At 39.4% G+C, this 16,267-nt stretch overlaps 1 protein-coding gene across 1 annotated transcript in view; it reads left to right on the forward strand.

Annotated features, from left to right (window-relative positions):
• The window catches only part of COL12A1 (collagen type XII alpha 1 chain), a 135,616-nt gene that overhangs the window by 101,154 nt on the left and 18,195 nt on the right, over positions 1-16,267 (forward strand). The window contains 8 exon segments of the mRNA XM_039529916.1: positions 829-971; positions 1,383-1,492; positions 8,025-8,174; positions 9,393-9,470; positions 10,215-10,301; positions 13,516-13,569; positions 14,193-14,288; positions 15,814-15,867. Of these exon segments, the coding sequence (XP_039385850.1) occupies positions 829-971; positions 1,383-1,492; positions 8,025-8,174; positions 9,393-9,470; positions 10,215-10,301; positions 13,516-13,569; positions 14,193-14,288; positions 15,814-15,867 (772 nt within the window).

Consider the following 16,267-nt stretch of genomic DNA (forward strand, 5'->3'; position numbering starts at 1 on the left):
TTTAGCTCACGGTGCCATATGGCCTTCTCAGCCAATAGCAGAATTTCAGCAGTAATAGTGTCAGCCATATTATTGGCTAAATTGAAACAAAATTTGCTCCTACTCCTCACAGTTTCCCTCACATCCACCCTGCTGCTTTCTTTTCACTCCAGACATTGCTCAGCCAGGCCTCCGGGTTCCCTTTAACATACTTTCATTTACTTGTGGTTTTCTGTCATTTGGTATCTAACAGGGTCCACGACACAAGCCTAAAAATCCACAGATGACAACTAAGGAAGCATGTCCCAAATGCTGCACTACATCTGTGGAATAAATTTAATGTCTCCTTCTGCCATTGCACCCTCTGCATGTGAGCCAGCTACAGCTGAGTTCTTTGTGCTCCCAGTGCCTGACTACTCAAAATGGGATGTGTGGGGCAAGAACTAGATTATGGCCCATCTTCTTCCTGTATGGATCACCAGCTGAGTTTATATGGGAGCAGCCCACTCCACATCCTGTAAATGTAACAGAGGTCAGGCACCAAAACCCTGGCTGAGTCAACCAGAATGCCGTTAAAATGCCTATTCTTGCTGGTCTTGCATCAATTTCTCCCCACCTCCACTCTAATGCAGGCTGGGAGTTAAGGTCTCAACATAGCCCGTAATGTGATTTCTATTTGCTTAATTCTTTGCTATTTGATTAAAGAGTTAACAGGCTGAGCTTTGCTAAACGATGTAATTTTCCCATTTTGATTATGTCCTGTCTTTTAAAAAAAAAAGTGAAAATGATGAAGATCTTTCCTTTTTCTATTCATGTTTGATGCGAAATATCCTCATGTTCTCTGAACAGGGAGCTTCATCCAGATGGATTGCCACATGCTTACACAATCATACTGCTGTTCCGCATTCTTTCGGAAACCCCCAATGAGCCATTTGCAATTTGGCAGATTACAGACAGGGATTTCAAACCACAAGTCGGAGTAATTCTTGATCGTAAGGACGATTTTACTTATTGCATAGAGAATTTGTAGATAGAAATTTACAGTTGTTTTGTATTCTTTCCAAAATTGTTTCAAAACCAAAATATTCCTACCGGGTAAAAAGGTATATTATTTTGTGTTCTAAATGTTTTTTTAATATTGTATTTCAATTAATTATTCAAAAATCTGTATAAGCACTATGTTTCTTTATCATTATTAAATCTAAGACCAGTGGAATGCACACTTTCACTAATCTGGGTCTTTAAAACTGTCCCAGTAATCGCTGTGTATACAATTAAAAATATACTTGGTAGAACTGTACAGTGTATATGTATGTATTGTTAGTGTGGTGGCGTTCTCTTCTTTGAATAACATCAGCACTGTGACCCAAATGACATTTATTTATTGTATCTTCTTGTTGCAGCTTCCACCAAATTATTGTCATTCTTTAACAAGGATACAAGAGGGGAAGTTCAGACAGTAACTTTTGATGATAATGAAGTAAAGAAAATCTTTTATGGAAGCTTCCACAAGGTAAAGGATTAAAATGATCTGCATATTATCTTGCAAATGCTTCTCTATTAAACAAACAAGCAAACAAAAACAGCTGTAATATTTATACTTTGTACAGACACAGGGCTGGCTCCAGTTTTTCTGCCGCCCCAAGTGGCAGCACTTCGGCGGCAGCTCAATCGTGCCGCTCCATTCTTCGGCGGCAGTTCGACAGTGGGTCCTTCACCTCCTCTCTTCCTCTTCAGCGGCACTCACGCAGCAGCTCAAAGAGGAAGAGAGGGACTGAGGGACCCGCCGCCGAATTCCCGCCAAAGACCTGGATGTGCCACCCCAATAGCGGACGGAGTGCAGCCCCTTTGTATTGGCCGCCCCAAGCACCTGCTTCCTTAGCTGGTGCCCGGAGCTGGCCCTGTACAGACACATACATTTACATAGTGGTTTACAAATCACAGTGAAACAAGATGCCTGAAGTAATACTTTTCAAGCTCCTATTGATGTCAGTGAAAATGACATGGGGTCCAGTGTTAGAAAGGATTTGCCAAAGGTGTGGAGGGAGGGCCCTATGTGGACAAGAGGTGGGAGACTCTTCCAAGTGTATGAGACAGCAAGAAAATTATGAAGCAGAAAATAGGGAAAAGAATCCATAGAGAGAAACAATTGGGAGGAGCCTAGGGAAAGAGAGAAAAGAGGAAGAAATAGGAGCAGAGATATGTGTGCGTGTGAGAATATGCAGTCAATTTGTGAGGCATCAGTAGTTTAAAAGATAAATAGCTATTTGAATTGGAGTCATGTGCTTAACAAGCACGATACATGTAATGCCCACTAATTATACTAAGTGCAATGGCTTCTGAAATATTGAGTCTAAAATATTTAATATTAATTTTAGCAGAGGTGTACAGTACTTAACTAATTGCGTAAATTACTGTATCTGGAGAAAGCACATATTGGTTGATAAAGTATGCTTGCAAGTATGTTCTCTTGAGCTGGAACTCTTACTCACTTCTCTGAAAGCTAGCACCAGAATGTCTTCTGTCTGTATCATCACCTTCAGCTTCCAGCATGAGCATAGCATTTTTGATAAAATGTTTGCCAGTTACAGCTGTACCTTGAGCCAGGCAGGATCAAAACTTACTTGATTTCTCAAGATTAATAACCGTGTTGGGAGAATGTCAGCTCTCAGACAGCCATAGGGTCATATAGATGAACGAGATAAGTGTATCTGTTGGTTGAGCAGAGCACAGAGAGTCAGGAGACCTGGATTCTGTTCTTCTGTTGGCAGCTGGCTTAGTCTGGGACCTTGATCAATTCCTTTAACTTCTCACTATCTCAGAGTACCCATCTGTAACACAGGGACAACACCAACTTCTGTAAGTCTCTCTGAAATCACAAATAAAAATTACTACATAAATGCTAAGGTTTTATTTTTTTATGTAGTATCTGTGCAGGATGCATACACACCAAATGCCTCTCCTGCTCATTTGCTAGGAATGGGGTCGGCACATGAATCTGCAATGGCTGAATAGAAAAAGTATATAAGGGAACATTGGATTAAAAGAGATAATTGATGTAAATGAAATTTTTAGACTGAAACCCAGCATGTCTAAAGCATAAATAACTAGTGAGATGTTTGACTATTACCCTAGTGTCACACAGTTGTAGTAATTTTATGCACAGATTATGCTTATCCAGTTTTGTCTACTTAACTCTGAAAATTTGATCCGAACAGGCTTGTCTGCCTGTAACCAAAGAGCAGATGAAAGAGTCTGGCCCAGACCATATGAATACATAGGCCTAAAAATCTCTTTTTTAAGCAATTAGATGTAAGCTATGAAAGTGAGTTAGAATAACATTTTTAATCAGCTGAAATATATGTTCTCTTTGCTTTTCTTTATCTCTCTTTTCCTTAGCTTTCTTCTGGCTACTGCATATGGTTGCAACAGATCCCTTTATTAATACTAAATTCAGGTTGCTATTATTGCCTGCTGAGCCAGATCATATTGTGATCCTATCCTACTCCCTGGGTCCTCAGTGAAAGCGGGCTAGGGTTTTTTAACATCTTTGTAGTAACTGGGTTTTTTTTGTGCCAGCATTTTAGTATGTTGAGCCATGATCTTCACACCTAATTAAAACACAAGTGAATAAAAGTCACTCACTGCTAGCTTTTTATAATGTAACAAGCACAGGATACTGCCAAAAACATCATCTTGGGTACATTTATTTTCTGTTGTAATGAACTTTTCTTTCTCCACTTTAAGAAATGTTTATCCCAGGGACTTTGGGAAAGATGTCAGTAAGTGGGTTGGATCACAGCTGCATAGCCCCTAAATCTAGGGTGGTCTCTGTTTTATGCTTGGCCTCTGGCCCTTTGTCTTTCTTTCTATAACAGTTCAGTAAGATACTTGAATTTTAAGTAGTTTTGTCCATATACAGAAATGGAGTAATACTATCAATAAAATGTAGAATAAATATTTTTCTTGGCATGAAAGTTATATTCATATTTATAACAAAAAAGCAGTTACAAAATGCAGAATAGCACTTAACATGTCTTATTCCAGATGTCAGTCTCAGGGTTCAAAGTGCTTTCCTAGAGGACTATAAAATACCTGAGTCATTTTTCTAAAGCTCTGAGCGCTATGCTGCCAACTTTCTTTTGAGGTGTCCATCATTACGTATATTGGCAGCTGGTGTCATGTTGTTCTTAGCATCCTACTATGAATACAGAAGAGGTGACAAAGTTCTCTGATACAGCTCGTAATAAAGATCAGCTTATAAGTCAGAGCTAATGGGACCAGAAAGATAGGGAATTAGTTGTGTGCATTAATTACATTCAGTAGGGCAAAATAAGAATGTAGCATTTGACGTTATTTCTGTCATTAAATAAATGCAGATACCTACCTGATCACCACTAACTGAGGAGCAGCAGCCATTTGCAAAGTGTTTAAGAAAATCCAGATCCATAAACTGACTACTAGATTATTCCTTATTCTTTAGGGGCAATTGAAATATGTATCCATTCTTTGATGTAGCGGAATGATGCCTTGTACCTATTCCCAGAACTGAATCAGTAGATCAGAGTCTGAGATTATTTACACCAGTGTTGATCTGGAGTAATTTTGACTTCATTGGAGGTATTCTGGATTTCACACCAGTGTAATTGAAATCAGAATGTGGCCATTGGACTCTCTCCAGCCTGACTGCTGTATGTGAATCAGACTCTTGATGATGGCATGAAGGGACTCCCTTGCTCATGCACTAGGTATCACTTAAAGCCCAACATGCATATGCAGGGATGAATTCTTTGTCAGATGTGTTGATTATCAGTACAGTATAATTCCAGCTGTCTGAATGCCCTGTATGTGGAAATCCTAGTTAGCCAAATCGACCGTGTGTCCACCACATAGTCCTACGCTAGTTGAAATAACATCCGTTTATCTGAACACCCAATTATCTGAAAGTTTGGGCTGTCCCCTAGGCCATTGTGATAAACATGAGTATTTTGTAGTAACGAATATCTGTAGTTTCAGCTAGTTGAAAGTCTTGGGTTTGGGGGTGGGAGCAGTTTCGAACACATTGGAAAATGTACTTTAGAATTTTTTTGCCATCCAGTGTGAAAAAGATGACACATCTTTAAAACATGACCAAATGTATTCCAGAATATCAAACATTTTTGTGGTTTTCATTTGATGACTTACAGATTCATTCAGTGAAAAGCAGTTAACCTACAGCTAGCGGTACAGGGGAAATTCACTTTGGCATATTTGTAGGCTTTGTGTAGCATGGCTATGATGAAGGCTGTTGAATCTGGCAAGTCCCTTAGGAAAAATATTGGCTCCTGGATAGAGCCATTAAAATTACATCTAAACCTCTTGGAGAGACAGATATCTTTTGTTGTTCTTTCTTTTTACTATGCTAGATTGTCTTTTAGATTACAGTCTTCCAGAAGTTGACTGCAGAGAACTTCGTAATACACTTTATTTCTTATGATGTGTAGCTTTTTAATGGAACAATAGTTTACATAGTCTGTTGATTAGTTGTAGCTAACAAAGATCATCAATTTTCTTTTAGTATGGTCCATGCAGACACACGCTACTGCAAAGAATATATTTTTTGTAACTCTTCAGTGCCAGATATGGCAACTGAACTTAGTCAGAAATGATGTTTTACATTAGTTGGTTAGAAATTGGAAGGAACGTTTCTCTTAAAGTGGGGGATGTGAATTCAAACCAAAAAAGAATTCAAACCAATGAACTGACATATCTTATATTTACGATCAACTTTAGGTAAATGTGCAAACATTTTAATTACAGATGTGGTTGATCTGTGAAATTCAAGCCTGGGTTCAGATTCAGATTTAAACTAGTGATGACCTGCAGAGGATTCGCAAGTGTCTGTGGGAGACCTTATTAAATTTTCACTCTAAAACTGAAAGGAACCCTAGGGTGTTTTTCCTACTTTTGATGGAGTTTAAGTAGCACAGCACTGATATGAACATTTCCAAAGTATGTTGGCATTCATATACATTGTTCTGGTTTAGACCCATCTCTTATAATTCATGTTTGTAACTAGGTAGTACAGTGTAACTCTTAACTGCTATGCAGATAGGCTTTGGGTGTAGGTGAAAAATATGTGCACACTTTAAGTATATTTTAGTTCAAGTAAAACATATCTATAGCATGGTTAAATTTAATATAACATTGTTTGGTAAAAGCTGCTATGACACATTAATCGTGTTTCATATACTAAATGAGAATGAATTTAGGATCTTGTCATAATGCCTGAAATTTCTTGTTATGGGAGGTTTCATCACCATCCAGGTCTTTATGCCCAGTTATCTGGACATAACACATTTTTGGCATGCTGGATTACACTCTTATTCTTTTTTTGCAAAAGTTCTTCATTTGATTAACACACAAAATTGGGAAAATTAACAAAAAGCTCATAGTACATGTAGTATTAGATCATGAAACTAACTGAATTATGGCAGTTTGTAAAGTCTTAATTCTAATTATATACAGTAATATGTAATGTTTGGAGGGTTTTAGATAAGCTAAACTAATGTCCTGGAGACAACTCTACATGGAAAATAGTTAGCATGAAAAAAATCTAATTTTCAGGAGATTGGTCAGTCACTTGTTGACTGAAGACATTCAAAAGAGTTTCTGTTTTTTTCAACTTTATGCCAGACTTTTTAAAGTAATCACCAAATACTGATCTGTTATTTGTACAGGATGTGATGTGATAAACTGAAAATTTGAGCATAAATAGATATACTTCAAGAATTGTCTGCTCCTGTTCTTAGCTCTCCTAAATGGTGATATTTAACAGGCAGAGTATTTAGGACCTGTGAAACTGTTCTGGTGCCCTAGGTCAGGACTAAAATTATTGACCTCTGGCCAGAATTGGCCAAATTCTGTAAATAGGCAAAAATTCATATATAAATAAGGCAACAGTGGACACATTATCCTCGTGATCAGAGAGCCTTCTGGTTGGTTACAGAAAAATTCAAGAGCAAGTCAAGTTGAAATAAAAAAGAAACGTGTTTCTGACAGCTCATCTGTGTCCCTTTTCTTTCTATCACTTGTTTCCTGGATGTTGTGTCCCCTTTACTGTTGTGCCAGGGCTTGACCCAACTGGTCCATAGGTAAATATAGTCCCGGAGTGGAACCAAGCTGTAAAGTACTGAATATTTTGGAGGCGGGACATCCTTTTATTTTATCCAGGCATAATCTGGTACTTAACCATGTACAGTCACAACAGGACAAATCAGTATGTTTACAGTGTGTTTTACATATCTTTCTCCCTCCCCCTTTAATTACCCCTGATTTCCTTAACAGACTTCATTCTCCTTTCTCAGTAGCCTTGTTTCCTTTGCTCATGTCTTTCATTTCTTTTGGCCAGTCTTCTTTCCACTACTTTTCATTTATCCTTTTCTCTTCTTTCCAGTTTTCTATTCTCTGGTGGATCTGGTATGTTTGCTTTGTTTTTTGTCCCCACCCCACTTTCTTCTCCCTTCTGGGTCTTCATGTATCATGTAACGACACTCCTGCCTGACTCATCTGTGTGACTTGAACCCCGGATCTCTGGATCTAAAACAATCTACTGTCTCAACTATCAGATCAGGTCTATTAGTTACACATCAGTAGCAGACTCATAAACCTCTTGTGTGGTCCCAGCTCTTACAGCAAGAGAAGTTACATTTACTTCTTTCAGTTCTGTTCTTTGTTAGCTTGTTTCTTTCTGTTTTAGAGTATTTTTTATTCAAGCTTTTAAAACTCATGTAAATTGCTCATGGTAGTTCTATGGTTTAAATGATACTATTCTTTTACTCCTTGATTTTACTTGTGTATTCATTTTGCCAAATGTTCAACTTGTTTTAAAGCAGCCATAAGGTGCTATAGTTTCCTGAAATTAGCACTTTCCCCCTTAGAAACTAGGTTCCTGGAAAGGGAACAAAAATAATATAAAAAGACATAAAAAGGTAAACACTATTAAAGGTCAAGTATATTCACATGTTTTTAGTTACATTGCTATTTTTTATACCCTTTTTTGTTAGGTTCATATTGTTGTAACCTCAACAAGTGTTAAGATTTACATTGATTGCAGTGAAGTAATGGAGAAACCAATTAAGGAGTCTGGAAACATCACAACTGATGGCTTTGAAATACTTGGCAAACTATTGAAAGGTGATCGGAAATCAGCAACAGTAAGCAATACATTTGTATTTATTTCTTAACTCAAAACATCTTCATGAATTCTAGATAAATTTTGATTTTCTGAATAAAAGGACTTGAATGGACCAGTAAAAGACCAATTGTAGCACCAGATCTTGTACAAATTTTGTAAATTTTTTGTACTGCAAGAACTAAGCTACATGATTCAGAAATTTGATAATTGAGGGCTCTGTTATAGCAGACAAAGGTCTGACAAGATCCAGTGGATGGAAGGTGAAACTAGATAAATTCAGACTAGAAATAAAATGCAAATTTTTAACAGTGAGGGTACTTAACCATTGGAACAACTTATCCCTGGCACTTTTAAAATCAGGATTGGTTGGTTTTTTCCCTAAAATATATGCTCTAGTTCAAAGATGAATTAATTCTGGGAAGTCCTATGGCTGCTGTTATACAGGAAGTCAGACTAGATAATCACAGAAGTCCCTTCTGGCTTTATAATCTATGCTGAACAACTGCTGCTGCTATGAAAGTTATGTCAATTGTCCTGGTACAACGGGGGCTCGCTATATATGTCGTGGATGATCAATACTACTATTTGGGTTTCATAGGGGCCTTAATTCATCAGTCTAATCTTCATCTGCAGACCCTAATGGGTTTCTGGTGGGCACCTGAGTCTGCCTGTGGGGATGAGATTGCAGGATGAGGGCTCATAGGTGAAAGAGAAGAAACTGCTGTCATCCTGCAGCTCTATCTAATGGCCATCTTCTTCCCTTAGTCTTCCTTCCAAACTATTCCCCACTGATGTCAGTTTCACACATGGATCTGGGTTAATGTACAACCCAGGGATTGCAGTCCGTAAAGTTACTCCAGATGTTCTCAGGCCAGATTCCATGTTGACACGTACAGGCATTTAGCAGATGTAGAAATTGCATTCTTCATTAAGTGTTGTGAAATATTTGTGTATTCAGTTACCTTTTGCGCCAGAACAGGAGCAGGAGGTCAACAGAAGCATCGGTCCTTGGGGTAGTTCCTGGTATTAATGAAATGTTTTAGTGTTTTCAGCATTTTTTTTTCTTTTATTCTTATCAAAAATAGCAGAGTAAAATTGAAGTATATTAACTATGTACAAAATGGAGCATCCTGTAGATGTTTCATTCTTAAATTTATTCATATTAGGCTCTGCTTCTCTCTTGAAACATTTATAATTAATGCATCAAGGAATAAAAGAAATTTCCTTTCTTTTACAGTTTGAAATCCAGAGTTTTGACATAGTATGTAATGCAGTTTGGACTAGCCGTGATAGATGCTGTGATCTTCCTTCAATGGTAAGTGTAAGTGGACCAGATCCTGTTCAGGAAATAGTATTCATAAAAGACTTGTCAACTTTAATATTAGCCAGCTATTATGCCTCATACCTATGAGCCTATGTCAATCACAATTGTCAAAGCTGGCAATGCACAGCTCTGTATTTCAATGTCTTCTGTAGGAAAGAATAAGTTCAGAATGTGCTGAAATGATTCAGCTCAAGAATGATGGGACAAGTATCAGACAGAGTCAGAAATATATTCTAAATTGCAATAATATTTAACTTCCTTGCTATTATGTACGTCATGTCCACATTCATTTGTATTAAAATAGTTGTAGGATTGAACTTGAAAAAAAATCCCATTTATTTTTGTCTGTTAGCTGATTGTCCAATACAATATTTTCTGTCTTGGGGAGGGAATAGAAGAGAATTTGGAATTAGAGCATATGGAACACAATAAAGATTGTGCACCAATGTGTGTTCCTGTCCCTCCGCTGTTGTAAATATTAGAACACAAGCATAGAACACAAGCATTGCTTTAAGAAGATCCTAGAGGAAATAAACTAATAACAAATCTGAAAAACACAGTAGGAAATCTTGGAAATTACTATTTTTCTGTTGAACTCTGTTATACTTCAAAATAGAGTTTCTTCTTCTTAGGTTCTGGAGATTGTTTTTGTTATTGCTGTGGGGGGAAAAAAACACCACCATCTAATAGCTTCCTTTTAAAGAGAGTGTGTGATGATTGTGCTTGAATTTTCAGAGGGATGAAGCAAAATGCCCAGCTCTTCCAAATGCTTGTACATGTACACAAGACAGCGTGGGACCCCCGGGACCTCCTGGACCTGCTGTAAGCAGCTATTAGTACAGAGAAATTGTCTGGTTTTCTAAACTTAGGGGACGTGTTTCTTAAAATAAGGAAAGACAGTAATGTCAGAAATCAAAGAAGCATTTCCATAATGCTCTGTTAATGCACCTCAATCTGGACCTCACAGAACCCTTGCATTTGATCTCCTGGTGTTCCTTTACTACATGGAAATGTCAGCTGTGCTCATGAGTGCCATACCGTGGGGTGGTTTTTGTCAGATGTACAAACATCAACGAGGAAGAAATTCGGGATCACCAGATCCATGTCACCATTTAAATTAGCCCGTTCCCCTTTTTTCTGAGTTTAAAACACAAGTGAGATTCTACAACTGTTATCTGTTCTGAGTAGTATGCTACTTCTCAAGTAGCCCCACTGAAGTCAATATGTTTACCTGTGGAGTAAGACACTACTCAACGAGGAGTAGTAAGGGAGACAGAACCTGATCCAACAAAAGGCAAATCTTCCTCCACTTTGCACTTACAAGTATCTATAGAGAATATATGGTGGCTCAGTTAGATAGAGAGAATTTACCTTTGTAAGTCAGAGGGGAATGTCATAACACAGGAGCAATATAGTTGTCTTCAAGGCCTGGGCGGTCATTTATTAGGTCATCTCTTAGCCATGTATTATGCGCAATAGGAGGTGAAGTAGATTCTTAGGCCCAGATTTGTAAAGGAATTTAGGCTTGGCTGTGTTGAGTGTTGCAGTGCCTAACAGCTTTAGAAGCATGAGTCTCATTTTCAAAAGGGATTCAGGCATTTAAGAGTCAAAATCATATTGACAATCAATGGCATTTTGGCTCCTAAGTGCCTGAATCCCTTTTGAAAATGAGGGCTTAGGCTCCTAATGCACTGCAATGCTGAGCACAGCAATACTTAAAAACCTTTAAACATCTGGGCATTAGTGCCATTTACTTTTACTCTGCATTGGCCTTTTCCTCACTGGCGGTGATGTAGAGGGGCTTTGTACCTGCTCTGCAGTGAGGATCCTTGGAGCCTCCCTTCAGGATGGGACAATGCAAATGAGCAGCTGATGCAAGTGAGTTCACCACACTTCTTTCCCAAACAGCCTTCTTCAGATCCCTGAGTCATTCTCTCTGCAATAGGCCTGCAGAGGTTAATGCAACCCTGTGGCCACACTTAGTCCCTCAGAACTTCTGAAGGAAGAGGGGAAATGCTGCCCCCCTTAAATCAATGGGTGTTTTGCCACTGATTTAAATGGAGTCAGGATTTTATCCAAAGAGCACTGGTTTAAATGGAGTCAGCATTTTATCCATTTTTTACTTTGTTGAGGAAAGAAGTTGGTTACCTCTTTGTGGATGGGGAGATTAACGATAGGGCTGTGTGTGAAGGATTATCTTCAGCCCCATGGCCCTTCTCTCATTTTGAAGTTATCAGCCTAGAATGCTGTATTAGGAATTTGCAGCCCTTCTAAGATCGTCCCAGCTGCTCATCAGTCGCTAGAGAGAACCCATCCAATTGACTTCAAGGAGTTCAGTGCTCCCAGACTCCATCCCAGGGCTCAGGAGGGATGGGGGTGGGTGGCCTATCATAAGCATTACATGGCAGCGTTTAAGGAGGGGACTTGTAACCTTTGTGTCTGCAGAGCTGGGTTGGGCAGTACAGCTCCAATCAGTTATGTCATTACTCTCAAGGAAGAATATAAGCAAAGGTTCACTATAACTAGAAGTACAGTTTGCACTGTGCAGTGCATTAAACAATACAGTTCCCCCTTCCCCATAAAATGAAGTTCTGCTATGTCTGCAATCACTCTGAGAAACGTCCACTATGCAGTACTGTTGATTTCTTAACTAGTAAAAGCATGAGGTTGGATTATCACATTTACAAGTCAATGTGGGATTTGATCCAGGACTGTGGTAAATTCACATTCTGTCTTTATTGAGCTCTAAATTCGATTGATGGAATTGCACCTGCTTTGTGTGAGTCAGAGACTGAGATAGGAGCTCCCTTCTTTATTCTTTTATTTACATTTTCTCCAAATAACTATGGTGGTGGTGTTATTTGAATTTCATTAAGAAACATGGATACCTGTCATAAGAACAGCCGTATTGGGTCAGACCAAAGATCCATCTAGCCAGTATCTTGTCTTCTGATAGTGGCCAATGCCAGCTGCCCGAGAGGGAATGAACAGAACAGGTAAACATCAAGTGATCCATCCCCTGTCGCCCTATCCCAGTTTCTGGCAAACATAGGCTAGGGACACCATCTCTGCCCATCCTGGCTAATAGCCATTGATGGACCTATCCTCCATGAACTTATCTAGTTCTTTTTTTAATCCTGTCTCTCTGGCCCTAGAGAAATGTTGGCCCTTTCAAACAATCTTTCAGTGCTCTTTGAGATTAGTTTTGAAAGTAAACCGTACTCTCTCAAAAGGACCAAAGGTTGAAATAAGCTTCTTTTAAGATGCACTGTGCTCCACTGAGCAGAGCTGGCAGGAGCTGATTCCATAGTCAGAGTTCACCCTGGTATCCTGAGTGGGATCCAAACCTCATGGCTGCCATGGAGTGATTGCTCCTCCTGAGTCCGTGATTGCCCACTCAGTCTTTGGGGATGACACCAGAGAGGCCCTGTGCATGCTCAGAACATTCCCATCTCTGTGCATTGAGTTGCAGAGAGCCTTGAAGGGGCTGTATGGTCAAAACAGTAATCCCAGGTAACAAACAGCTTCAAATGGAGCTGTCAGTTGGGACAGGAGAATGGGCCATTCCACCTCTTTGAGGTCAATGAGGAACGGCAACACAGAAACCCTCTCCTACTCCCAGCCTTCTTTGTCTCATGTTAGTTCTCCTCACTCCTTCAGAAGCTGGTCCTCAGGGGTACTGCAATTCCCAGTCTGTAGTATTTCTATGATCCCCACATGGAGACAGATGGGGCTCATAGTCCACAAAGTGCTGCTTGGAGAGCATAAATTCCCTATTTCCTGAGCATCAACATGGGTCCTCTAGATCAGTGAGGCTATTGCTGATTTGGGTCCTGATGCAGCTCTTACTCCTGCATTAGTGCTTCTTTGAACACCAAGCATGCCAAGATCTGTTCATATAAGAACTTTGTTCTTGCTTGAAACCTTGGCTCAGCTGGTCAGTTTTATCGTGGGGATGGATAATTTGCACCTGTACAAGTTATCTTCTCCTTCCCTCACTGTGTATATTTATTTTCTTTTCAAATGTCTATTTTAGGGTGGTCCAGGCACTAAGGGGCCTAGAGGTGAAAGGGGTTTGACTGGACCTGCCGTAAGTATCTCTCTGGAATGCATTTCTAAGTTTATATGCACATCACATGAAATTTGGATGTTAAAGTCTACAGTAAACTAATATATCCAAGTACCCAAGTTTAAGGGTTTTCTGAGTAGGGATAAGTCTGGATGTTATTTATATAGAAGAACGTTGGGAAGCAGGATGTGTATCTGGTCTGTGTGTCCTAGGATCCTGTTGTCCTCTGCTTTTTGCATAGGGGAGCCAGATCATGTGTATCAATGGTAGGAGCCATGGAAAGTTGGGAATGCCAACTCTGCCTCATGATTCCCCTTCTCTAGGGGGTCAGAGGAGGCAGGAAGTCACTCTCTGGGGCACTCTCCTCTCCAGAAGTAGTGGATATCTATATCTCTATGCATTTGGCAGCATGAGTATAGTTTCTTGGCTTGATCCTGCAGTCCTTACTAGGGTAGCAGCATCAACCTTCCTGTGGATAATGATGGAAGTACGGCTTGAATAAGGACTTGCAAGTTCAAATGTTGTTCAAGTATCAACTAACCCCATGCTGCTGGCCTGTCCCACGTGCATGTCCATACAAATCCTCTAGCTGCAACTCTAGAAAGAAACCATGGTTTAATATCTTCTTAATTTTGTGTTTTAAGGGACCACCTGGTCTTCCTGGTGAGGCAGGTCCACCGGGTCCTCAGGGTCCACCAGGTCCACAAGGGATGAATGGACTTTCAATTCCAGGAGAACCAGTGAGTAACCATTCTGTATCTGTGAATGAAACTGTGTGGAGACAGAGAACTGATACATCATGGGAGTGGTCTCCGAAAGTCTCTGACCATCATGTTTTGTCATTTCTTCTTGCCCTGTAGCTCAAAAGTTGGTTGCCTTTAAAATGTCACATTATTTTACCCTGAGTGTTACATGTACTACAGTCTTGGGGATTATATATGAAGTGGTGTGTGGTGTATTGCACTGGTTTGTTTTACTGCTTTTCTATACACTGTCCAGACCTTCAGACTCTAAGACTCAAATTTTCAAAGTTGGATGTTGGGAAGTTAAGCACCTGAAGTCACAGCTAAGCTTTTTCACAGATTTATGCACATCTGCAGTGATTTATATATCTAGCTTCTTTCTTTAGGTAACTAAATCAGCAGTTAGAAGTGTAAAGCAGGTAATGGGTGCCTAAATTTAGGCATCCAAGTTTTAAAGCTTGGTCTTATGTTCTTTTAGTGCTTTGTTGGTGCTGTTCCTTTCTTGTATACAGATATCCATGCCAACTTCTGATTTCATTTACATTAATGAACATCTAAAGTAACTCCATTAACATCAGTGGACTTTCCCTAGATTCACACTGGTCAGAGAGCAGAATATAGCCCTAAGTGACCACACAGCATCCTGACACTACTACTGCCTTGGTCACTTCATCATGTAGCCAGAGAAGATCTTATTCTGTCTTAACTTGCTGTTTCCTATCAGAGTATATTAGGGATATCTGGAATGTTGTACCAATCTATATGGCTAAGTGTTATTCCTCATTAGGAATATTAACAAAGTTGGCTTCTAACTGGAAAACACACTTTACATTCAATAGACAATTCATCTTCTCATTCTTATAGATTTATAAATGGCCTAATTCAAAACAGAAAACCAAAAAGACATGATGGTAGAAATTAGATCCACATTCCCTTTAGGAAAGGACCAAATGGAAGGTCAATATATGGTTTTCGTGTATGCTTGAAGGAAAAACTTCATCAGGATGGCCCATGGATGCCAAAGAGCATGGAAGGCTAAATGCATTCCTTGTGTTTGTGGAATGTGATAAATATTTTTGTTTTGTCCCAGGCAATTTGAAAGACTTTGAAGTATGAAAACACCAAAGAAACATATTGCTTGGAACTTGTCATTGATGAAATTGTTTCCAGAACAAAACATTGTAATGTCACTCTGAGGTCTTGTCTTCACTTCCGGAGTAAGTCAACCTAAGCTACACTACTCCAGCTAGCTGGAGTCCATGTACATAGGTTGACTTACCCCTGTGTCTTCACTGTGCTGTGTCGATGGGAGATGCTCTCCGGTTGACATCCCTTACTCTTCTCAGAGAGGTGGAGTACAGGATCAACCAGAGAACACTCTGCTGTCAATTTAGCGGGTCTTCACTAGACCCGCTAAATCAACCTCTGCTGTATCGACTGAAGCAGCATCAGTCTCCCCATAGTGAAGACCAGCCCCGAGTCATGAAATTGTATTCCTAATACCAATTTGTGATGATTATAGGGTCGCCAAGGAATGAAAGGTGATGCTGGAGAACCAGGGCTACCAGGCCGATCAGTAAGTTAATTTTTTATGTCATTTGCCTCTACAGTGATGCATGGACACTTTTCATACAACTCTCAGTGTTGTGAATAGAACTTTTTTGCTCCCTGTTTATTGCATAGGATATGTGCTGGGTAACATTAGCAATCTGAATTATAGGAAATATGAAACCATTTAAAATGTGAATAAGAGAAAATAAATAAATAGAGAAATCAATGTTAAATTCAGCTTGTTTGCAGTTGTACATATATGTAAGGGCAATGATTCCATGTTGAATGTGGGATTAAGTTTAGAAGAGGAGAACAACTAAGAATGCATAGAATAATCAAACATCAAGAACACGTCTATTGTCTTTTTCAGGGATTTGTTTTCAGGGGGAGTTTTGGGACTATGACTTGTTTTGACAGCTGTGGAC

Source organism: Mauremys reevesii, linkage group 3 (genome assembly GCF_016161935.1).
Source record: "Mauremys reevesii isolate NIE-2019 linkage group 3, ASM1616193v1, whole genome shotgun sequence".
NCBI classification, from domain to species: Eukaryota; Metazoa; Chordata; order Testudines; family Geoemydidae; genus Mauremys; species Mauremys reevesii.